Here is a 25281-nt window from a genome sequence, read left to right as displayed (position 1 = left end):
TATGAGAGTGCAGGGTGACTTGGACAGGTTGGGGGAGTGGGCAGATGCATGGCAGATGAAGTTTAATGCGGATAAATGTGAGGTTATCTACTTTGGTAGCAAAAACAGGAAGGCAGATTACTATCTAAATGGCATCAAGTTGGGAAAAGGGGAAGTACAAGGGGATCTAGGGGTCCTTGTACATCAGTCTATGAAAGTAAGCATGCAGGTACAGCAAGCAGTGAAGAAAGCGAATGGCATGTTGGCCTTTATAACAAGAGTAATCGAATATAGGAGCAAAGAGGTCCTTCTGCAGTTGTACAGAGCCCTAGTGAGACCACACCTGGAGTATTGTGTACAGTTTTGGTCCCCTAAGTTGAGGAAGGACATTCTTGCTATTGAGGGAGTGCAGCATAGGTTTACAAGGTTTATTCCTGGGATGGCGGGACTGTCATATGCTGAGAGAATGGAGCAGCTGGGCTTGTACACTCTGGAGTTTAGAAGGATGAGAGGGTCTCATTGAAACATGTAAGATTGTTAAGGGTTTGGACATGCGAGAGGCAGGAAACATGTTCCCAATGTTGGGGGAAGTCCAGAACCAGGGGCCACAGTTTAAGAATAAGGAGTAAGCCATTTAGAACGGAAACACTTTTTCTCACAGAGAGTGGTGAGTCTGTGGAATTCTCTGCCTCAGACGGCAGTGGGGGCGGGTTCTCTGGATGCTTTCAAGAGAGAGCTAGATAGGGCTCTTAAAAATAGCGGAGTCAGGGGATATGGGGAGAAGGCAGGAACGGGGTACTGATTGGGGATCAGCCATAATCACATTGAATGGCGGTGCTGGCTCGAAGGGCCGAATGGCCTACTGCTGCACCTACTGTCTATGACAATTGGAAACAGATTCAACAGGATACATACAAGTATGTATCTCCTCTGGTGAAGAAGCTCAGAACTAGAGTATGTAAAGTTAAAGTTAAAGGTGGATCATTTTTAACTGCATCAGAAAACTTTTCTCTCCATGTAAAGTGCACAGGAATCTAGCATTGTGGTAAAAGATTGAGTTTGCTGGGGCAATCGAGACATCTTCAGGAGTGAGATTGCAATTTTTTTAATTATGCAATAGGAAATGAAGGTAAGGCAGAAAAAAGTGAAGCGTTGATCAGTCAGAATCTAACTGGTATGTATCAAAGGGTTATATAACCTCCCACTATCCACATGTTCTAATACTTGGAACACCAAAGGAGGAAGCCATTTGACACACTGAATCCATGTTAGCTCCAAAAGGAGCAATCCCATTATTTTCATCCCCCTCCTTTTTCTTCCTTATATCTATCTAACTTATTTTCTCTCACACTATGACCTCCCCTTTGATTCTTTTTGCCTTTAACCACCACCAATGAGTCAGTTACAGTTGCCATCTGCAAACACCTTTCGGAGGAAACCAGGGTATTTGAACGACACAATTTCACGGAGTGAATGTACAAACTCCGTTCAAATAGCACCCGACATCAGATCAAACTGGGGTCCCTAGAATAGAGACACAGCAATACTAACTTTTGCAGAAATGTCTAGACAGGATTTCCAATTCAGTGAATAAAATCCACAAATTTTGGTAATGTGACCAGAAAATTGCAGGCTGGATCCCCTGGAAATGTACACAATTTAATTCTGGCATGACACTGAAACAAGTGAAACAGGAAACTGCAGTTACTGATAAGAAAATCACTTCCAATATGAGGAATCAGAAATAAAAATGATATGCTGAAGTTACTGAGTCAGCATCAGTGGAACAAAACAGAATTAATCCACGACCAAAAGTAGAAAAGCGAGATGAAGGGGTACTTAAACTTGCAAAGAACAAGTGAAAAGTGTGTGATAATGTAGAACAGGTTTGGCCGGGTGATACAAACTCTGTCAATGCCAGCTACGAGAAGAAAATAAACCCTGGTTAATCACTTCATGGTGCAGCTTGCCGATTCTGCATTGGTGGGCTTCAAGCAATCATTTACTTTATTTACTACTGTCCCAATCAAATATCTCCATCATCAGCCATTAATATTGTTCAAACGAAGCAGGTAAAATTGCAAAGCAGCACCTCCATCCACCTTTCAGCTGGACATAATGCAAGATTCAATACTGAATTCAACAATTCAGATAACCAGCTTTTCCTGCTTATGTCAGAACTGTCCATTAAGATCAATGTGTTCATTGACAAAACAGAACAGCAATTCATTCAGAGATGTTTCAAGAATAGAATCTCTTAAAATCAAATTCTGTACACATCACCAATGATTTTGTTTTAAATTGACAAAAACAGGAGAATCTGTAATCCAAGTGAAGAATGGTGGAGAGGTTCAATGAGTTTGAGAGATTCATTGAGACCACAGTGCTTTTCTTCTCCACTGAAGTTACTTACCATAAGTTGTTTGATGTCCTCCTTGCAGCAGTTTCGAAGTTTACAAGCGACATGTCGCAGCCCCCTGTTTCATACAACTTGCCTGGAACAAGAACATAACAGCATAAGAAATAGAAGTAGGAGCAGGCCAAGTGGCCCCTTCATCCAGCTCAACAATTTAAGGCTGTAGTTAACCCTGAACCACAACCCCTATTTCTTCTCTGTTCTCCATATATTCTTATTCCCTTAGCATCCAAAACTCAATCGATCTCAGAGTGTAGAGATAAATAATCCAAAGCTTTACAACCACTTCAGCAAAGGAATTACTAATTTCAGTCCTGAATGACAATTTTTTAGTTCCAGATTCTCCAGAGTGTAATCAACAAACTTTTTGCATTTGGCAACTCCTCCCAGAATCTTTAATGTTTCAATTACATTATTTTAAACGTGAAAATAATCTAGTCATACAGCCTGACCACCGAGGATAACTTCCTAGGAGCAGAAGTTTACGAAAGCCAAATTTCACATCCTCAAAGAAAACAAGTTTTTCTGTAGGTATAGAGACTGACGGCACACAGTATTTCTCATGTGGTCTCATCAATAGACTGCTCAATTGAAGATTTTGTTACTTCTGTCTTACCACCACTTGGCAAAGACGTCCAAAATAAAAAGCACCTTCTTGCCCATTTGCTGTGCCTTGATGTCAACTTACTGAATTTAGAGGAGGGGCATTTATGGGAGGGGGAGTGAGGGGTATTTAGAGGGGAGTATAGGGGAAGGGGGGGGGGGGGGTTAGGGGAGGGTGGGTGTAGGGGAGGGGGAGTGTAGGGGAGGGTTGTAGGGGAGGGGGGGTATAGGGGAGGAGTTTAGGGAGGGGGGGTATAGGGGAGGGGGGGTAGGGGAGGGGGGTGGGGTGGTGTAGGGAGGGGGGGTGTAGGGGGGGGGGGGGTAGGGGAGGGGGGGTGTAGGGGGGGGGGGTAGGTAGGGGGGGGGGGTGTAGGGGGGGGGGGGGTGTAGGGGAGGGGGGGTGGTGTAGGAGAGGGGGGGGGGTGTAGGGGAGGGGTGTGTGGGGGTGGGGTGGTTGTGGGCGCACCGGTTCCGACCAAACTCAGTGGCTCTCGTCCCCAGCGCCTGTCGCACTCACAGCCCCCGCCCGCGGACACAGGCAGCCCCCGCCCGCGGAACACAGCCCACACTCCGTTCCTTCAGCTTTATTCTCCACGCCGGTGATTGACAGCGGGTTCCGGAAGGGGTCGCTGTCCCGGCGAATAACAGACCAATAACTTTTGTAATATTTCACCGATCGGAGCAAAACTTGGTGTGCTTGGAGCAGAGGGAAATGGTGAGTAAGGTGGCAAAAAAATCCTAGCGATATAGAGTACCGTTTTTGCGCAAATTTAAAAACAACGTAAACCGGAAGAGGACAAGATGAGAGTTTTAGTAATAGTACAGATTTCAATAATAATATCTTAATTTATTAATGGGTATAATAAATCTGTGCTTGATAGTAAAATGCTTGAATTTGTTCTCCTCCAACGTGATAAATAAAAGCTAATTTGTGCAAATAAATGTAGATATTTGATACGTCTGAAATCTTCAAAACATTATAAAAAGTCTCATAAAACACCAACAAAAATGTCACTGCTCATGTATGTCAATGGAAGAATGGCCTACACATAGAAAGTAACAAGTATGATTAAATGCAGCAGAGTCATGTGTGCACAAGTTTAACATGTTTAAAAGAGAATATCAAAATAATAAGTATATGGAAAAAATGCAGAAAAGAAACCAGACAGTTAACAGGATTGAGTAAATAAGCTGCAATTGCAGAAATACAGATCCTTGAAACCACAGAATCTTGCCAAAGAGCCATTACAATACTAGCATATCATTTTATTGAAGTGTATTGAATGAGAAATGAATGCTTAAATTTAGGGATATTAATTTCATTAAAAATAAAGAAATCATAACTTAAGGACGTTACTTGTCTACGGTTTACACCTGCCCTTTCAAGAGTCATAGGAAAAACAGCATTGAACCTTGATGGTGCTGTGTCACATTCTGGGATTTGGATGACAAAAGACATTCTGCAAAGTAGTGTGCCAGCAAAAAAAGTCAGATCAGAAGAAAAAAGCAGTGTTTAACTAACCTGAACAATGCAAGTCCAGGATTTAAATTATTTGTCACCAAACATAATTAAGTTCAAGTTGTCTATGACCTGTAAGGGAGCTAACAACATTGGCAAGTAAATTGACTCAAGTTCTGTGAGAAGGAATGGGTGACGTTTCGGGTCGAGACTGGGTCTAACCTTCTCCTTCTATTCAGGGATGTTGCCTGTACCGTTGAGTAACTCCAGCATTTTGTTCGGTTTAAACCAACATCTGTAGTCTAGTGCCATCCTACACATCAAGTTCTGTAACTGGGGTTAATTTAAATTCTAGAATAGGGGATATTTTTTACTTTTGTTTCCTGTGCAAATTTAAGAACTAGGAATTTAGTAATGAAAATGACCATCACTCTTTTCACTCTTCCTAAATAAAGTAGTTAGTTGGACATGTTGTTTCAAAGATGTCAGAATTTTATCTTTACTCGCAGGTTAACCTTATCACAGATGTGGATGAAGTGCTTTATAACGGAGGGGTTAAACCAATTCCTAGATACACAAAAGTTTTAAATGAAAGTCAACAGAAAAACTATAGTCTCTTGAGTTTATTTCAAGTCCATTCAAAAGACAATAGACAATAGGTGCAGGAGTAGGCATTCAGCCCTTCGAGCCAGCACTGCCATTCACTGTGAACATGGCTGATCATCCACATTCAGTACCCCGTTCCTGCCTTCTCACCATATCCCCTGACTCTGCTATCTTTAAGAGCTCTATCTAACTCTCTCTTGAAAGCATCCAGATAATTGGCCTCCACTGTCTTCCGAGGCAGCAAATTCCACAGATTCACAACTCTCTGGGTGTAGATTAACCATATTAATCTCTGCCAATCTCAGCAACCCGACAGCCACGCTTGGTTTTAACTAGAGTGAGCTGCTCGTCCCGGAGTAACTCATTTCTCACTTGTCATTCAGGATGCCGTACACAAGTTTGCCACGGATTCAGTTCCGCCATCCCGGGAATTAACCTCCTGAACCTATGTTGCACTCCCTCAAAAGCAAGAATGTCCTCCTCAAATTTGGAGACCAAAAATGCACCCAATACTCCAGGTGTGGTCTCACTTGGGCCCTGTACAACTGCAGAAGGATCTCTTTGCTCCTATACACAACTCCTCTTGTTATGAAGGCCAACATGCCATTAGCTTTCATCACTACATGTTATATGTGCGTGATTACTCTCAGTGACTGGTGAACAAGGACCCCAGATTTATTTGTACTTTCCCTTTTCCCAACTTGACACCATTCAGATAATAATCTAATAATAATTCAAGAAAGTTAACTGAACCATAAACTCTTGTTTTGGTCAGAGGATGATTGTCAACAGTATATCAGATCAATAGATCAGCACAGCTACAATTCAATGGAACCATTTCATTACTATAAGGGAACAGCAAAGTAATGCAGCCAGAAAAAAAAATCTCAGTTGACTCAGTGCCAGAGACCCAGGTTCAATCCTGACCTGTGGAGTTTGCACGTTCTCACTGTGACCACGTGGGTTTCATCCTGGTGCTTCAGTTTCCTCCCACATCCCAAAGACATGTGGATTTGCAGGTTAATTGGCGTCTGTAAATTGCCCCGACTGTGTAGGAAGTGGATGAGAACGTGTGACAGCATAGAACTAGCGTGAATGAGTAAGTGTGATAGCATAGAACTAGCGTGAACAATGGTTGGCGTGGACTCGTTGGGCCAAACGGCCTGTTTCCATGTTGTATCTCTAAAGTAAACTAAACTCCAGAGTCTATCCCAACCTTCCGTGCTGAATGTAAGGAATTCTTATATTCTCCCTGTGATTGCGTGGATTTTCTCCAGCTGTTGCAGTTACCACCCTCATCTGAAAGTCAGGTGGGTTGTTTGGTTAACTGTCAAGGGTAAATTGCCCAATGTACAGTATGATTTCTGGAATTAATGGGAACGTTGGGAGAATCAGTTACAGTGAACATTTGTAGGAATTGTTCCATGCGCTGGCGTAAACTCTGTGCCAGCTGACCTCAATCTATGTCATAATTAAGTATGGAGGCTAAGAGACCTCTTTCCTAGTTTTGTGCTAAGGCGACACTTAACTGCACTGTCACTTAATTTGTCTACTGTCACATAATCTTGTCAGTTAAGTTTTACTTTAGAAATTCTGGGCAATCTTTCCATATATAAAAATGTGGCCATTCATGTAAAAAATAGTGCAATTCACGAAGGAAGCATCACGGCAATAGCCCTCTCAATCAATAACACAAGATTGGCATAATTTTGGGCTATATAAGTAATTTAAAGTACATTTAAAGTATAAATGTCAGAAACTTGAAAAAAGATAATGACACAAAGAGGTCGGCCAGGTTTTTTTAAATGCATTGAGCTAAAACAACTTTTGCGTTGTTAACTCTAATGTGGTAATTATCTCTTTCTACCTGGCAACAAAGCTCAATTATTTTTCCGAGGATGTCTCTAATGGAACACAGGTATCTAGATTACATCTTACACATGCAGTCAATTTTTGTAAATGGTCACTTCTGTACTAATGATTTTTAACATAAAGGCATTTGAAAGCAATGCTCGAAAAACAAGAGTAACAGCAGCACGAAGCCATTTAAAAGTTCAGGTGATTTTTGTTGATAGCATTTTACATCCATCTCAGATACAGAGTACACCGACAAGGGGACCTGAAAAATTGCAAGGCATTTACACCTTTCAATATATTTTCTCAGGTTCACCTTAATATAAAAATGTTAAAAGAACAAGCAAAATACATTAATCGGCTGGGGTTATTAGAATGCATGCCCTTCAGCCCAAAGAGTGCATCTTTTTGTGTCAAGATGATAGAAATAAACAATTCAAGCAATGTAAATGTACTTTCCTGCCATAATTTCAAAATCAATAGTTATTTGAAGCAATATAATCAATACCAATATCAAACAATGTAGCAGAAGTACTTCATTCAACGTAATGTTTGCAAAATAGTTGACACGAACACTAGAAATATAATAACAAGAATATGTTCACATATTAAAGAACATAGAATTCTATATCTTACCAACAAAAGCCTACACTATCAGCTTAGATTGAACTTGTCCATCAAGAGAATTTTAACAACCTTGTTGCAAATCTATACAGCTGGTTGCAAAAATTGAAACCCCGTTCAGTTATCCTGCACTTTTTCAAAAATACTCACATCTTTTAGTTTTAAATACATAAAATAAACACATCTTAGGGACTGAGTTTTGTATGCTAAGGGAATCAGAATAAATGGAGAACAGAGAAGAAAAAGGGGTTGAGGTTCAGGGTTAACTGCAACCTAAATTAGTGGTGGACACAAAATGCTGGAGTAACTCAGTGGGACAGGCAGCTCCACTGGAGAGAAGGATTGGGTGACTTTTCGGACGAGACCCTTCTGATGTCTGAAGAAAGGTCTCGACCCGAAACGTCACCCTTCCTTTTCTCCAGACATGCTGTGTCTACCTTCGATTTAAACCAGCATTTGCAGTTCTTTCTGACACTTTAATTAGGGGGGTTGGCTTCAGTTATTTTGAAGAATTCTTGGAGTATTTTGTACTATCAACATCTTTTAGTTTAACTTTATCTTAAGGATATGTAGAACATATTGCCCAAAGTGATCTGACACTTAAAGAAAAGAAAGAAAGAACAACTTATTTGTTGAATACCATGAGTAGTTATATGCTCCTTATTCTTCAAACTCGTCCTTTCTTTTGTTAACTGCCATTCTATTCTATAGAGTTTTACAGTAATAAATACTTCTATGATAAAGAAATTGAACAGATGGGAATAATTTTGAAGCATTCCTTCCATAAAAAGAACATAATTTGGAGACAATGGTCAGGAATAGTATACAATTTGTGAAAGGTGCAACATGAAAAGAATAGATGTGGACGGGTCCCACTTATCATTCCTGAAGACACCAAGCAGAAACCAGTTGATTCCCTTTGGGAATGAAGAGTGATAAATCATAGAAACATAGAAAATAGGTGCAGGAGTCGGCCATTCTGACCTTCGAGCCTACACCGCCATTCAATATTATCATAGCTGATCATCCAACTCAGTATCCTGTACCTGCCTTCTCTCCATATCCCCTGATCCCTTTAGCCACAAGGGCCACATCTAACCCTCTTAAATATAGCCAATGAACTGGCCTCAACTACCTTCTGTGGCAGAGAGTTCCAGAGATTTACCACTCTCTGTGTGAAATAATGGATGATACACAGCTTTCATTTTCCATCGTAGAGCTGCTAATTTAGTCACATGCTAATTTGGTCACTTGCACCATCTACAGATTGATTAGTAGGACTGGATGTTACAATCCCTATGATTTCACTACAATTGACATTCTTGGGTATGACCACTAGGTGAATTTGCTAACAATCAACCACATCTTCAGTTGTGTACCTCAACGTCACTGGGTGTTTCGGCCTTTTATCACAAGACACCCTCAGTCGAGGCAGGCCCACCAGGTTAATCAGACCTGGGTGTGTGTCTTATTGTTAGCCTCTAGATGGTCACGTGGCAGCCCAGAGAGCATCTTTCCTCTTCTTTCCACAGACAGTGACTGCTTCGTTCGGCAGCATTGGCAAGTTCTTTTATTGCCCTCCTTTGTGCCTGGCCTTTGACCTACTTCCCTCAGGAGCCTTGCGGTGGAACTGGCTACAAAGCCCCTGCATCCCACCTCCACCAGACACACCCTTACTCGCCAACCTCTCTCCTCTGCCTCTGCTGCAAGGTTTGAATATCACAGCTTTTTCCTTTCATAAGCCTCGTCCACAGCCTCCTCCCATGGGACCGTCAGCTCAATGTTGAAAACACACCAACAGTAGTTGGACCAGAGAACGAGGTCTAGGCGACCAACCATGTGGTGGTCATTCTGTGCAACAACAAGTTGCTTTCAAATGCAAAGTTCTTTGTAACAAATGAGAATTTATATTGGTTTTTGCAAGCTAAAAACACTAAAGGCTGTTTGTGACATTGCTTAATAGAGTATCATTGCACAAGTGCCGGTCATTGTGAATGCTTATCAATTTGAATGGCATCCCGCAATGCAACCAGCAGCGTATGTTCTTAAAGAGACAGTGGTGATGATTACAGTAGGGATGCTCCACTCGCCATAACCAAAATCAGTTATAAAGAGGTCCATAATATCGAGGCTAGATTGCATACAGCAACTACCTCTGAATGTGGTTTTAATGGAAAACCAGAGTATCATAGTTGCCAATCCATTAACTCTTCTTTGTCACACAGAGGTTCATTTGGTGCCTGTTTCATCAAAAGCCTTCAAACAAAGGAGAACTCTCCTTTCATGCAGCGCCACACAAATACACATTCATTTGATATAATATCCTTTGTCTATCATATTTTCTATTAAAAATGTAAAATTAACAGTCAATAACTAAAAGTAAATTTGTTCAAAGATTTGAAGTGGAGTTTATACAAAGCTCCCGTTGCAAAAGGGTGGGTCACTCATTCGGGGTGCAGGGTGCTTATTTGTGGACTTATGATTTGTCACCTTAAGGAGAATAACCAATCAGGAAAACATCTCTGGTTGCTTAATTGCATCTAAACATTGCTAATTTGAACTAATGCCTCAAATTAAAAATTGTTCCATGAAATATAATTTTCCTGCCAGGATTAAAAGCAGGAATGTTAATAGCATCAAGGAAGGACAGAAAGCAGATATCCAATACAGCAGCAGCGTAGAAACTTAGGAAACGGTAAGCATCGGGCAGCAAGCATTTTCATCAGTATTTGGTGTGCAAACCACACATTCTTTTTGAATCAATGTGCAGACTAAGAAAATATAAGATGGCTATCAGAGATTAATATTTTTTATGGCCTTAATGCATTGGTAACAAGAAAGCCTAAGAAGGGGTCAATGACACGTTTCCAAAGGATTTGGATTATCTACATCAAAGCAAATACTTCAAAGAAGCAAAAAAGGAAATAGATTTTGGATGATAATTTCTGGTTGTTCAAATGATTCTGTAAATAGCTGAGCTTTTTTTGTCATTGTTCCAATTAGTCTATGAAGAGTAATATGGCATGCGTTGGTGGACCATGCCCTGACTTCAGATATTTAACACAAAACAGAAATTGCATCCTATTAGAAAAGATTACAAATGTGAGAATGCACAAAGGCTGTGTACAAAGATCTTGCTGCAGCAAAATGAACAGATAGACGAGGAGGGAGGGAAGGGTTCCCAGTTGGAAACCATGTCCATGAAGAGTTTGTAGAGAGTAATTTAACCACCTCGAGTCAATGTGGTTCAACATGTAAGCCTTTCACTTCAAAAGCTCAGCCCCACTTAAATTTACCATCGGTTATTACCACAAATAAAACTCCAGAACAGAGGAAGAATGTATTGCTAAAATTGACTAGAATTGAACTTGTATGCATTTAGTCAGTTCTACACTGGAGCTAGAGATTTTTCAATATGACATCCAGTGTGTCACAAGCAAAGTCACTGAGGATCTTCAAAGAATTCTTTATATTTCATTATTTCTTGCCAGAGATCAGCAGGCAGAGAAAGCATGTAGCGTTGCATGGCTCGCCAAAGAGTAGGGTATTTTTGACTGCATGCAAATGTTCTACATTAAACCTGCCCTCCACTGGAACGAAAGGCAATTTTGTGCCTACAAGATGCAGTTACCAGAGAAAGGTTTCAGTCAGAGCCATGGCAAATGCTGAGATTACATCATTTTGTGGCACTTCACCTGTGCCATCACAATACATCAAACAGTTCCCCTGATGACAATGACATGCCCTCTGTGCACAGCATTTATACACCAAAAGGCATGCTGTCAAAGTGTTAGAGTATGCTTTGGAGCATGGGCAAGCTGGAGGCTTGTTTGAACTAGTTTTGGATAGGAAGATAAAAATAACAAAGCCCTGCTGAGATTGAGAATGGATTTGATACGTCCAAATTTTGAATACACAGCAGTTTTAGTTTCTGGAGCTCAAGAAGAGTCAATTTATCTTGGAGTCAGTGCATCATAAAATTATTTCTTGGAATGAAGGGATTGCCAGAGTGATTGGAAGAATCACACTGAGATATGCGAAATATTTAGAGGGCCTGACTGGATAGATTTTTGTTTACATAGTTCAATTGTCTAGAACTGGGGTGTGCTCTCGGGAAAAGACTGGGGTTTACAGATGAAATTTAATACAGGGAAGTGCAAGGTAATGCACTATGGCAGAAGGGGAGAGAATGTCAATATGGGCAGTGACACCGAATTAAAGAACTAACAAAGCAGTAAGCAAATCATATGGAATTTTGGATTTCATAGTAAAGGATAATGAGTAAAAAGCAGAGAAGTTAAAGTGAACCTTTGTTTAGTCTACAGGTACACTGCCCTGTTCTGGCAAACACACTTTTAAAGGTTTACCAGACTAGCTCCAGGGATGGATATGGGCGATAAAAAAACTTCCCCATCCACAATTTTTCCAGACTATTATTAAGTCCATTGAAGGCTGGGGAAAAAAAACAAAACAGAGACTCCTCTAATTTCAGGTAGTCCCTACTCTTTCCTCCCCTTCTCAGCTCTCCCTCAGCCCACTGGCTCCATCTCTTCCTTTCTTCTTCCCGCCCCCACCCTCACATCAGTTTGAATGTTGCCTATTTCCTTGCTCCATAGATGCTGCCTCACCCGCTGAGTTTCTCCAGCATTTTTGTCTATCAGAGATTGCTCAATGCCTTTTGTGGAAAGTTCTTGAAATATGCAATTCAATATCAATTGAACAATAGCCAGGCTGCAGGTGCAGGTTAGGTGCATTATCCTGTGCCCAGAAAAATATACAAATTGCATTCAATTATATCCAATAAATGCATCCATTTTATCCTCAGGATTTCCAATTATTTTTTAATGAGTGACCTATGACAAGTGCCAGACAATTTGAATAGGTCACTTTGGATTATTGGGTAACTATCACATCATCAAAATCAATGGAAGTTTGAAACTTATTTTTTTTAATATTAAGCAGCTCATTCCAAGGCTGGAAAATTAACTGGTGGGCTGACAGAGAAATAATGTATTGATTGAATTTATAGTTTCAATTCTTTGAAAATATTTGGTATTATTAAACCAAGGACTTTCAGTAACTGCTTCCCACAATGGGGATGGTTGAGAAACATGCTCCCACACATTGAGGATAGGAAGTTAAAATGGGAAGTTAAAATGAGGATATTGTGGCGGCTCCTAAGGGTCGTCCCATTATACTGCCGAACCCCTCGGCACAGGAGTGGTGCAGTCCGGAGGCGGTCCTTAGCCGGAGGGTATAAAAGGCAGGGTTTGGGTGCCATCTTTTCCTGGTTTCGTCTTCCTGCGCCGTGATGCCCACCGGACGCCACTCCAGAGGCCGTACGAGGGCCCGTTCCGGGTGCTGGAACACGGGCAGTCGACTTTTGTCCTGGACATGGGGGGCCGGCCGGAGGCCGTGTCGATTGACCGTTTAAAGCCGGCGCACCTGGACATTGACCAGCCGGTGCTGGTTGCTCAACCTCGGCCCCGAGGGCGCCCCACCTCATGACTGCCTCCACCTGTCACTCCATCTGTCCTCCCGCCGGTCCCTCGACCTGTCCCTCCACCTACGCCCCCGCAAGCCCCGGGATCTGCTGACTTCCGCACGCGAGCCGGCCGGGTCGTGCGCCCGCCGGTGCGTTTTGTGCCTCTGGTTCTGGGGGGGGGGGGTCCTGTGGCGGCTCCTAAGGGTCGTCCCATTATACTGCCGAACCCCTCGGCACAGGAGTGGTGCAGTCCGGAGGCGGTCCTTAGCCGGAGGGTATAAAAGGCAGGGTTTGGGTGCCATCTTTTCCTGGTTTCGTCTTCCCCTGAACCGGGAGGAATTAAAGTAAAGTGCTTCTCAAACTTCGTACTACTTGCCTCATTTTGAGACCCACGCACTACAATATGTTGCTACAATTGAACCTAGGTATCTTATTTGAATATGCTCTACGTGCCAGATCTTTGTCCATTGTGAGAAATGAGATATTGGGGGTTTTTTGTACAAAAGTAAGGAAACACGTGATCTAAATTGAGGTGAAAAAAAAAATCTTGGTGCACCCGTCCATAAGTTGCAAAGGCAGGTATTCAAGTACAGCAAGTGATTGTAAAACGAGGTAGGTTGTGCTTCAGTTATATTGTGCACTGGTAAGATATTATTTTAGGAAAAAGTTGATGTATTATTGATGACGAGGTTGTTGAGACAGGTACTATAGTGTGGCGCCAGCCTAAACACGGGCCACTCATGCTCGAACACTCGTCAGGAGATACGAGGGCGGGCACGTGACGTCATGGGCTAGAGGGAGTGTCCTGGTACTAAAGGTCTCTCACTGCGAGACCTTGATAAGTCGACAGGTAGCTGAGCCCGAGATAACAACCTCGATCAGCTACAGCAACATTGTATTATAGTTAGCCCACCACCTAACGTGTCACCACTGAATAAATGACTCTTTGAACCGGCCTGACGTCTCACCTTTGTTCACCATGTAAGGTGCCGCTACAATAGCAGCATTTAAAAAACACTTGGATAGGTACATGGATATGAGGTTCGGCAAGATACATGTACAAGGTTTGGAGGTATATGTGCCAAACGCAGGCAAATTGGACTTGCTCGGATGGGATATCTTGGCCGGCATAAATAAGTTGGGCTAAAGAGCCTGTTTCCATGCTGTATGACTATTTCACTGTGGATGAGGTTTTAAATGCTATTGTTGGTTTGAAAAGGGACAATGCTGCTGGCCCAGATAGTATGTCCCTCCACAGGATTTGCAAAATGGACATTGACATGTTAATTGAACATTTTCTTCCTAGCTTTGAGGTGGTTAGATTCCAGCTCTTGTCCTGAATAATCACTTGTAGCCCCGCCACAATTGACAAATCCATCAAACTGGTTTCCCAAATGTCTGTACATAAGTAAGGGCTATACATGTTATAAACTATGGTGACTTGTGCTGGAATGCATAAAACCGACTCACCATTTCCTTTTCTCGTGAAAATATATTTTGTAACCTGAGATGCATTTCCTTGAACTGAATATGTTTGCCATGCTTGTTGAATTTATGTTGTCAACTCACACTCCAATCATCAATACACTCACCTCCACATCCCAAATAGGATTTGCTTTTGTTCCCTCTGGAAGTCAGCTGGGTCATGCAACACTTTCACTGCCCTGGTCAGTGGCCTGCCATGGGACACTGGAACACCTGCATACTACACTGTCTTAGATGATGAGGCTTGACTTTTGAAATGTATATGCAAGTAGATATAGGTAGCCCTAGCCAGGATTATCAATAGCTACTTGAGTCTACAGCCAGTCAAGCACTGCCCCCAATATCAATGCACCCAACCACATACACACCAAATTCAGTGTCCATTAGCAAATCTGTGTATTTCAATTCTAGGTAGCATCATCAAACAAATTCCATAAATTATGACAGGATAAGCAGTAATACAAGGCTCCATACAAGAGATTGTTCTTGTATATTTGGGGCAGTTGATACTTATGAAAACACTTATACAGGTGCACAACCTTTTATCCGAAGTTCCAAATAACGAAAACCTCCGAATAGCGACATTTTTTCAGTCCTTGAAAAGTTACTGGCCCGCAGAGGTGACAGCGGAACCTCCGGTCGGTCCTCGAAGAAAGGGGAACTAAATCCCCATTCATAAAAGAGAAGGTGAGGGTATATTGCGCGGGAGGGTTAATAATTGACAATCTGCTGCTGCCTGCCCGCTGAGTTAAAAAGTGGTAGCCTCACGATACACAGTGTATTGAGATCTTGCATGAGAACTTTTTAACTCAGCGGGCAGGCAGCAGCAAATTGTCGCTCCCTTATGTTTCACCCCACCTACAATATTCTTTCCAGGCCATGTGTCCCCTTTAGTCTCCAGCTCCCCGCCCATTGCACCGGCGCGGGGGTTTTGCACTGTGTTTTGTCGGAGCTAGTGCCAATCACCGGAGACGTCAGGACCAACGGGACACCGGCCCCCAGGCCCACTGCAAGCACGGAGATCCCAGAGACCCACAGCCAGCAGCAGCCCAGCCCCGTTCCAACTCCAGAGGAACACGCTCCCCATAGGGACAGACAGCTGATGGTGTGCAAGGTGCGTCTTTTGGTCTTGAGGTTGCGGATGAGGGGCGCAGCAGCTCGGGCTGTGACACTCCGGCCAATGTGTGTACAGGAGCTGAGACTGGGAATGTGGGGTTGTTTGCAGTTGCAGAGTGAGGGGGGAAGGGCGGTACAGTTCCCAGTCTGAGCTCCAGTCCAGAGGGGTGACCGGAGACGTCAGGACTAACGGGACACCGACTGCAAGCACGGAGATCCCGGAGACTCACAGCCAGCAAAGTTCAACTCTAGCCCAGCCCCGCTCCAACTCCAGAGAACCCAGGTATGCGGATGAGGGGGCGCAGCTCGGGCTGTGGGCGAACTGCCACCCAAAATGTAGCGGCGCATCGGGGAGCGGGTTCCGTATCCTGACGTCTCCAGCCATCCCCCTGGACAGGAGCTGAGAGACGTCAGGACCACCAGAAGCCGCTCCCCGATGCGCCGCTACGGCGACAAGTACCAGTCCGCCCACAGCCCGCGCTGCGCCCCCTCATCGGGACACCGATCCCCAGGCCCACTGCAAGCACGGAGATCCCAGAGACTCACAGCCAGCAACAACTCTAGCCCAGCCCCGCTCCAACTCGGGTTGCGGATGAGGGGCTGCAGCTCGGGCTGTGGGCGAACTGCCACTTGTCGCCGTAGCGGCCCATCGGGGAGCGGATTCCTCTGGAGTTGGAGGGACAGGGAGACACAGCGGCTTTTGAGAATGGTGGGCAATCACTTTCAAAGTTCTGCCCACACAGTCAGTACACCTCTCCTACACTTGTCTCCCGCACTAAGATTATCTCGCAGAGAATGATCCCAGCCTAACCCTCCCTATTCTCTCCTATTCTGCAAGAAAAAAATACATTGAAGACTCAAACTCGCGATCGAGTAACTGCCGGGATCGAGGCGCAAACTCGCGACCTTGCGGATATGAGCCGAGCACTCTACCACTGAGCCAGCCGTTAAAATCTACGCTAAAAATCTTCCATTCCGAAAGCCGAAAAATTCTGAATTACGAAAAGTGTCTGGTCCCAAGGCTTTCGGATAAAAGGTTGTGCACCTGTACTGAAATAGCATTTTATGGATGTCCAAACATTCTTTGAGCTACTACAACAAGAGTTACTGCTGTAATGTAGGAAATGCTTCACCCCAATTTAAAAACAGCAAGGAGACAAACTACAATATCTTAACAGGGTAAAACTTTTTTTCCTGTCATTGAGGAAAAAGTGTTGGCCTAGATACAAATATTTTGAGATCTGAAATCCAGAAATCAAGGTGCTCTTCAATAATTTTCTTTGTATCATTCCACACCATAAAATATTATTTCGGGATTTCCTTTAGTTATTGGTGGTCTAACAACCTTCTATGTTTTTGTTTTGTGTGCAAATTGCCAATGAACAAATAATTTCTGTAATTCTAGGACAAAAGATAATCTAGGTCACTATTTAATTCTTGATTTTATGGTGAGTTTCCAACCATTCCAAACAACAGAACATTTCCTCTGTGATATTTCTGAAGCATTTCTCTTGCATTTGTATTGCATCATTCAGTGTGTACCACTGAAGAAAATGTGTTGGATATCCATAGTGAATGATCACAAAAGTCCAGGGTAGGTCATGCAAAGAAAAATCAACTCTTAGCAAATCTGGAGAACATTGTAATTCATCAAACATTTGTACTACTGAAATATTCAAAAAACTCCACTGTTTTTTCATGTGCATGCAAAGTTCAAATTAGCAATTTAAAGAGATAGTATATCCTTGAAATGTTTGGGCTGAATTTTGCACCTCAAAATATTATTGCAGTAAACACATTTAACTATTTAAGCAAATGCCGTATTTGGACATCACTGCTGATGTTGAGGTGTACATATGTTGCAGGTTTTAATTTTCAGTTGGCCAAAGTCATTCCCCAAAAGGAATACTATCTCATTACCAATTGCTTATAACAGAATATAATATTAACAACCGTATAACTCCAGTAATCTGCTTAGCTGCCTACCAAACTCATCCTGTAAACTGCAGCCACCAACAGCAGAGGCACTGTCATGTGATGCTTCCAAGTGGACACTTCCATTTCTGACCAGTAGAGAGGCGCTAGTGCTAAGTACAGCAGCTTGTGATGGGGGACAGGGCTGTATTTTGATCTGGGAAGATGATTGACCCTGCTGACTATCTTGAAGGCTACAGTAAAAAGAGTGAATACGAAGACATCACATCAAAAGAAAACGAGAGCAAACATTGGCCTAACAGAGTTGACCATGCACTGGTTAATACAGGAACACAAAAGCATACCAACAGTAGAAGTTTGGATATTCATGCAGTTTTAGGTTTCAAAATGTATGAATACAACCCATCAAATGAGGCACAGAACAGTACCAATAAAAAAACAGAAGGCAGAGAATTTTGAAAGCACAAACATTTTTTAGACAATAGGCCAACCTCTGCCAAGTTAGCTGGTGTCCAATCCTAAATAATCCATTCAATAATAATTTATAATTTAGTTCATCCTGTGTACAGTATGTAGTTATTTTCAGCACAGATACAGGATGGGCTACATTGTATTTAACAAACTAATAATTCAGTGCACACAATGGATCTTGCAGTGAAATGGGAGATGTCCTGTATTGAGAGACCAGTATGAAGACTCCTGGTTCTATGTTAATAGAAGGACATATATTCTCATTTATTATCTTTTGAATCCTAATTATGCCAAAGCAAACAATGTTTAATACCTTCAAAAAAACATTAAATTTGTTTTGTTTTTTTATAAACTCCAGTTTAAATTGCATTGACTGCAATATAAATACGTACTTGCAAACACAATCAAGCTACAAATCTGAATGGTTTCTTGAAAGCTGATCATATACCCAAGCAAACACAATATTATAAGTTCAACAATCTGCACAGGTTTTAATGGGAGATGCACCAGAAGCTGGGAATATAAATCATGGTGCAGTGAGAGAAGGCAAAATAGCCATGTTTTAATTATAAACTATAGATTTTTCAACAAAAGTCAAATCAAAATTCTGCTCTACTTCCTTCCATCTATGGCCTACAGCGAAGGCATGGGCAGGCAGATGGAACAGGTGGCCACTTGCATTTGCAACTTAATGGAGTGATGTGCTTTGATAGGAACAAAGAAAGGCTACATCAAGGGTGCAATTCTAAAGGCAGGTTTAGGGACAAACAGATCTGGAGATATTGAGATATAGTCTTCAAATATAATAGATTGAGGAATCAGTTTTCAAAAGTCTTACAAGATGCTGGCCATTGCAAATTGGGAGACAGTACTACTGCAAATAAATTGTGTTGCGTCTCTTTTTAAATGTGTAATCAGCTGCAGATGGAATTTAGTCTTAATCTAGTCTTCACACTTTCACAAGGATATGAAGACCTTAGATGAAGCACAGAAAAAAAAAACTTTAGAATGATGGAGGAATATTGCCAACTTTCTAGTCATATAAATAATTTAGGGTTTTTTTATTTATTTAAAAAAAGCATTAAGTATTGACTTTTGAGGAGTAATCCTCTGTAAAATAATATCAGGACCCACTTGCTGATCATGGCAACATTGTGTAGTTATAGAGATTTATAGTGAAACAAAAAAACACTCCTGCTGTGATGGAATGAATAACTCATGACACTGTGTCAAGATATTTTTAAACAAAATGCTTTTTTGGAACATTTTGATCATACAGTATCGAATCCATCCCTTTGGCCCAATTTGCCCATGCTGACCAAGTTGTCCCTCTACATAGTCCCATCTACCCGGGTTTGGCCTATATCTCTCTAAATCACTCCTATCCTTGTTCCTGTCCATTGTCTTAAAACATACTGACAATGTATGAAATAGGAAAGCTAGGCCAGGTTATAGCCGAGATGAGTGAATGCAGATTATAAATCTTGGATGTTAGAATACAATACACCTGGAGCAAGTGCAAAAACACAACAGCAAAAAGCAATGGAAGTGGAGCTTTAAAACCCAGGGCATGGCTGGGAAACGACTGAACAACTTGTCAGAAACAGCCATGGAGAGAACAGTGACAGACAGAATAGCTTTACTGCTGCTCTGAAGGCCAAAGGCATATGCGCTTTAAGTACTTAATTATCACTGGAGGCATACCCGTTTCGTCAACTTTAAACTGCCTTGAAAAAAAAGTTTAAAAACAACTGTTCCACACAGTGGATATAACAATGAATAACAATGAAGGAAGGCATTTGGAATATGACATTGTACTGCTGTGCATGAGCAATTCTGTTTATCCCACTGTCCTGTCCTTCCCCAATGTCATGTCAATTATTTGATTTCAGATTCCTACTTCGCTCCCTTGTAATAGCTTCAATTTAATCTATCTCTACAGCTACTTCTGGCAGCACATTCTCTGGCAGACCACTTGCTGTATAAAAAACAATTTCTTCTCATGGCCATTTTGGGTTTTTGACATTCTGTATCCCCTTGTTCTCGACTCTTCTGACAATGGGTACAGCTTTTCTCTATGATGTAAATATCTATATCAGATTATTTTATACCAAGGAGGTCAATCTCAATCTTTGTAATCTATTCACATAATTAAAATCCCTCCTAAATATAAATATCCAACCCGCCACATTTACATCTAAGCAATTTAAATCACAAACAATAGATTCCCAGCACAATAGATTCTCTGCAGACCATCACTGCTCACAGAACTCCAGCCAGAATAACACCATTCCATGAGGGACCTCACCAAATACTTTACTAAAATCCACATAAACAACATTCAATGCCCTACCCTTTCCAATCAATTCTGTCACCTGGTCAAAAAAACTAATCCAAATTATTAATACATGACCTGTTGCAGACAAAGGCATGCTATCTGTCCATTCTCTTTCAAATGCAAATAAATCCTATCCCACATAATCCTCCTCAATAGTTTCACAATCGCTGCCTTGAGGCTGACGTGGACAATATCTATTTCCTTTACAACTTTAGCTACTCTCTAGTCCTCTGGGATCCCGTGGCTTGAGAGGATACAAAGAGTTCATCAAGGCCCCTGCAATCTCCTTTCGTGTTTCTCATAACTCAGTATAGATCCCATTAAGCCCTGGGGATTTATCAACCATAATGTTTTTCAAAAAACCCAATGCCACCACTTTCTTGATATCAAACTGCCCTGATTAATTAGTATACCTCACACAGATCTCACAATACAACATGTCCTTCTCTTAGATTAATAGATGTTTAGCACCTTGTCTGCAACCTGATTCCAATCACAAATTCCCTCCTTTATCCCTCTCCCTGGCTACCGTCTTGGTTTAAACTGATGTCTAAAAAGCCTTGGGATTTTCTTGCCAATGGCATTTCATGGCCCCTTTTGGCCCTTCTAATTCCTTGCTTGAGTCTTTTCATGTTTGCTTCAGATTTCCTCGTTCTTTCATTCTATGCCTCTATTTATTTTGTTTTTTAGCCTTTTTCTCAACCTATCCTTCCAATTTCAATGAATTAAACAGATAGCCCAATATCTATCTGTGCTAGTAACCCTTTTAGCATTGAATCCTATAAAGATCCAAATATAGCACCTTAGATTTCTCAACGTTAAGTTTCATCTGCCACACAACTGCCCATTCCATCAGTCTGTTTATATTTCTTTGAAGTCAACAACTATTGACCTCGCATTTCAACACAACATTGAATTTTGTATCATCTGAACATGTGGCAGCCGTTTCCTGGGCATTCTTAATCATTGGTGCACTGGGTTTCAAATTAATTGCTTCGTCAAACTGCAATCCTTGCTTCTACAGCCCTTTTAAATTCAACTTGGGTTGAATCTCAGCCAAGCTCCTGCTCTAATTCGCAATCTCAGGCAGTCGAACAATACATACCTAACAGGGGAAGTCATTTCACTTTAACAACAACTTTTTCCATGGCTTGTCAGATTTCATGTTGATCAAAAAAAGTATTAAGTAGAAACTCATGTATCGACAGAATTTTAGAGTGGACAGGGCTGAGAAACAATTTTAAGTGATTGAATTCAAATAGAATACATGAAAGTATTGAAGATGGGAAAGTGAGAAAAATAGTTTGCAGATTTTGACAAACATGAATTGTAAAACAACATTAATAATATCAAACTCGTCTTTTAAGACCTATATATGGAGTTCTTAGACTGATTTGTAACAAACACTAGCTATTGATTTGGAGGACTTTTGCTAAATGGAGGTTTTACCCTGGTCTAAGATTTGCAACATCAAAACATTATGCATAAAGCAGCGGACAAACATGCATTTTCATTAAGCCAACATGCTCATGAAGTCATGCAGCAGCAGCTGAAGACACAGAACATGCTTTAGGTTTCAGAAGGAGCTGAGGAAGTAGTGAAACACAACTGATATTTGAGACATGCACTTTGCATGGTCATTTTAGGTCATACCTGAGAGGTGATCCAATAAGTGAAGCTGGAGGGGTGGGGTTACTGCCCGCATTGTGCCTTCGCCGCCGTACGGCTTGGCGTCTGAACGTGCTGCGTTCACGACGAAAAGTGACCGTCTCATCAGTGGATTGGGCTGGCACAGCAAGATAGGTGCAAGCAAGACAGGCATTAACAACTCAGTCAAAAAAACAGGATCAGCAATTCTATTCCATTCATGTTAAATGGTTCTTTCTTTACACAGGCGACCCATAAAATGGCATTTCTGCACAAAAGCAGAAATGTTTATAAAAATATTCTGTCACATATAGCAGAAAACTTCAATACCTAATCCATATGAGTTATTCTAGATCAACTTCAAAACTACAAAATAGCTTAAAATGCAAGCAATATAAGGCCCAAGCTGCTTTTAAAGTTAAATAATGCCAATGCTGAGACTCTTATGTGCTTATTGACTATTGTACATGCCACTCAAAGACTAATTTACACATCCGAAACTATGAATATTAACTCCAGCTGTTTAAAAAGTTATAAAAATGTCAAATAAATGGAAGAAAATGAATTGCTGAAATGAACAAATAATGACAAATTGATTCATAGCCACTGCTGACGTGATAAACTCTGCACAAATCAGAAATGACATACAACAGTGGTGCAGCAGTGGAGTTGGCGCCTTACAGTGCCAGAGACTCGGGTTCGATTCTGTCTATGGATGCTGTCTACTTTCTCCTTGTGAACGTGTGGATTTTCTCCGGGTGCACCGGTTTCATCCCACGCTCAAGACAAACTATTGGCTGCTGTGAATTGTAAATTGTCACTAGAGATTAGGAAAGTGCTGGTGTACACGGAGATTGCAATTGGCGCGGTCTTGGTGGGCCGAAGGGCCTGTTTCTACACTATCTCAAAAATCTATAGTCTAACTGAACAAACAGGGAATGTTTACTGCAACCAATCCGATTCTTCATATAATTATTGTTATAGCTACTACAAGTGATCTTTAGAGCAACCTTATACAATGACTTTTAAAAGTAGGCAACAGGATATGCAAATTAATTTCAATCTTTTTGGTAGTAGAATGAAGGCTAATACTCAGGTTCTGTTAAGTAATCAATCTCTTAGCAACACCACTCCATGGAAGTGCTGCCCATACTCATTAGACACCGGCGACTCAAAAACAAAATCTCATCCTATCTTTCCTTATAGGAATCTCGACATGCCTCAGAGCTAGATTTTCACAAATTCTAAACAAAATTTGGTGGGGAAAAACCCACCAAAAGTCACGTGTTGCGAATTAGACAGAACATTAACCAGTCAACAAGTATTAGAGACATTTTTAATATTATCTTTTACTCAGGTTTATCAGCTTCATTAAAATTAGCCATAGAATACCTGACAAAACAATTGTGGGCTCCATGCTCTACTGGGAACAGTTCACCTAGATGCTCAAGAATACGGACTGCACTTTCATCCTGCCTCCAGCTACACTTCTCTTATTCAAAACAAGTGGGCAGACAGGACAGTTGGATAGGTGAAAAAGGAATGACAGAAGTAATAGATCTGAAATAGAGCAGGGTAACACAACATTGAATCACAAGCAATAAAACTCAGGAATATACAGTGCCCTCCATAATGTTTGGGACAAAGACCCATCATTTATTCATTTGCCTCTGTACTCCACAATTTGAGATTTGTAAAAAAAATAAAAAAAAATCACATGTGGTTAAAGTGCACATTGTCAGATTTTATTAAAGGGTATCTTTATACATTTTGGTTTCACCATATAGAAATTAAAGCTGTGCTTATACAAAGTCCCCCCCCCCCCCCCCCCCCCCCCCATTTCAGGGCACCATATGTTTGGGGACACATGGCTTCACGGGTGTTTGTAATTGCTCAGGTGTGTTTAATTGCCTCCTTAATGCAGGTACAAGAGAGCTCTCAGCACCTAGTCTTCCCTCCAGTCTTTCTATCACCTCTGGAAACTTTCATCGCTGTTTATCAACGAGGACCAAAGTTGTGCCAATGAAACTTAAAACAGCCATTATGAGACTGAGAAACAAGAATAAAACTATTCGAGACATCAGTCAAACCTCAGGCCTTACCAAAATCACTGTTTGGAACATCATTAATAAGAAAGAGAGCACTGGCGAGCTTACTAATTGCAAAGGAACTGGCAGGCCAAGGAAGACCTCCACAGCTAATGACAGAATAATTCTCTCTATAATAGTAATAATAAAGAAAAATCCCCAAACACCTGTCCGGCAGATCAGAAACACTCTTCAGGAGTCAGTTGTGGATTTGTCAATGACCACTGTCCGCAGAAGACTTCATGAACAGAAATAGAGGCTACACAGCAAGATGCAAACCACTGGTTAGCCGCAAAAATAGGATGGCCAGGTTACAGTTTGCCAAGTACTTAAAAGAGCAACCGCAGTTCTGGAAAAAAGGTCTTGTGGACAAATGAGACAAAATTTAACTTATCCGAGCGATGGAAAAAGTATGGAGGAGAGAAGGAACTGCCTCAGCATACCACCTCATCTGTGAAACACGGCCGTGGGGGTGTTATGGCCTGGGCAGGTATGGCTGCTGAATGTACTGGCTCACTTATCGTCATTGATGATACAACTGCTGATGATAGTAGCATAATGAATTATGAAGTGTAAAGACACATCCTATCTGCTCAAGTTCAAACAAATGCCTCAAAACACATTGGCTGGCGGTTCATTCTACAGCAAGACAATGATCCCAAACATACTCCTAAAGCAACAAAGTATTTTTCAAAGCTAAAAAATGGTCAATTCTTGAGTGGCCAAGTCAATCGCCCGATCTGCACCCAATTGAGCACGCCTTTTATATGCTGAAGAGAAACCTGAAGAGGACTAGCCCCAAAACAAGCATAAGCTAAAGATGGCAATACAGGCCCGGCACAGCATCACCAGAGAAGATACCCAGCAACGGGTGATGTCCATGAATCGCAGACTTCAAGCAGTCATCGCATGCAAAGGATATGCACCAAAATACTAAACATGACTACTTGCATTTACATGACATTGCTATGTTCCAAACATTATGGTGCCCTGAAATGGGGGGACTATGTATAAACACTGCTGTAATTTCTACATGGTGAAACAAAAATGTGTAAAAATGGCCTTTATTAAAATCTGACAATGTGCACTTTAACCACATGTGATTTTTTCTATTACAAATCTCAAATTGTACAGAGGCAAATAAATAAATGATGGGTCTTTGTCCCAAACATTATG

General features: G+C 41.5%; 1 protein-coding gene across 3 annotated transcripts in view; it reads right to left on the bottom strand.

Moving 5' to 3' along the window:
* Positions 1–25281, bottom strand: part of pcnx1 (pecanex 1) — a 211281-nt gene that overhangs the window by 74998 nt on the left and 111002 nt on the right. For 2 of the 3 annotated variants that reach the window (XM_055640828.1, XM_055640829.1), the window contains exons 7-9: positions 22025–22157; positions 17614–17795; positions 2393–2474 (exon numbers count right to left, since the gene is read on the bottom strand). In XM_055640828.1, the coding sequence (XP_055496803.1) occupies positions 2393–2474; positions 17614–17795; positions 22025–22157 (397 nt within the window). The remainder of the gene's footprint in view (positions 1–2392; positions 2475–17613; positions 17796–22024; positions 22158–25281) is intronic. The other variant, XM_055640830.1, reaches the window with a different exon arrangement.

This window comes from Leucoraja erinacea, chromosome 9 (genome assembly GCF_028641065.1).
Source record: "Leucoraja erinacea ecotype New England chromosome 9, Leri_hhj_1, whole genome shotgun sequence".
Lineage (NCBI taxonomy): Eukaryota > Metazoa > Chordata > Chondrichthyes > Rajiformes > Rajidae > Leucoraja > Leucoraja erinaceus.
This window is presented reverse-complemented; position numbering and strand designations above follow the sequence as displayed.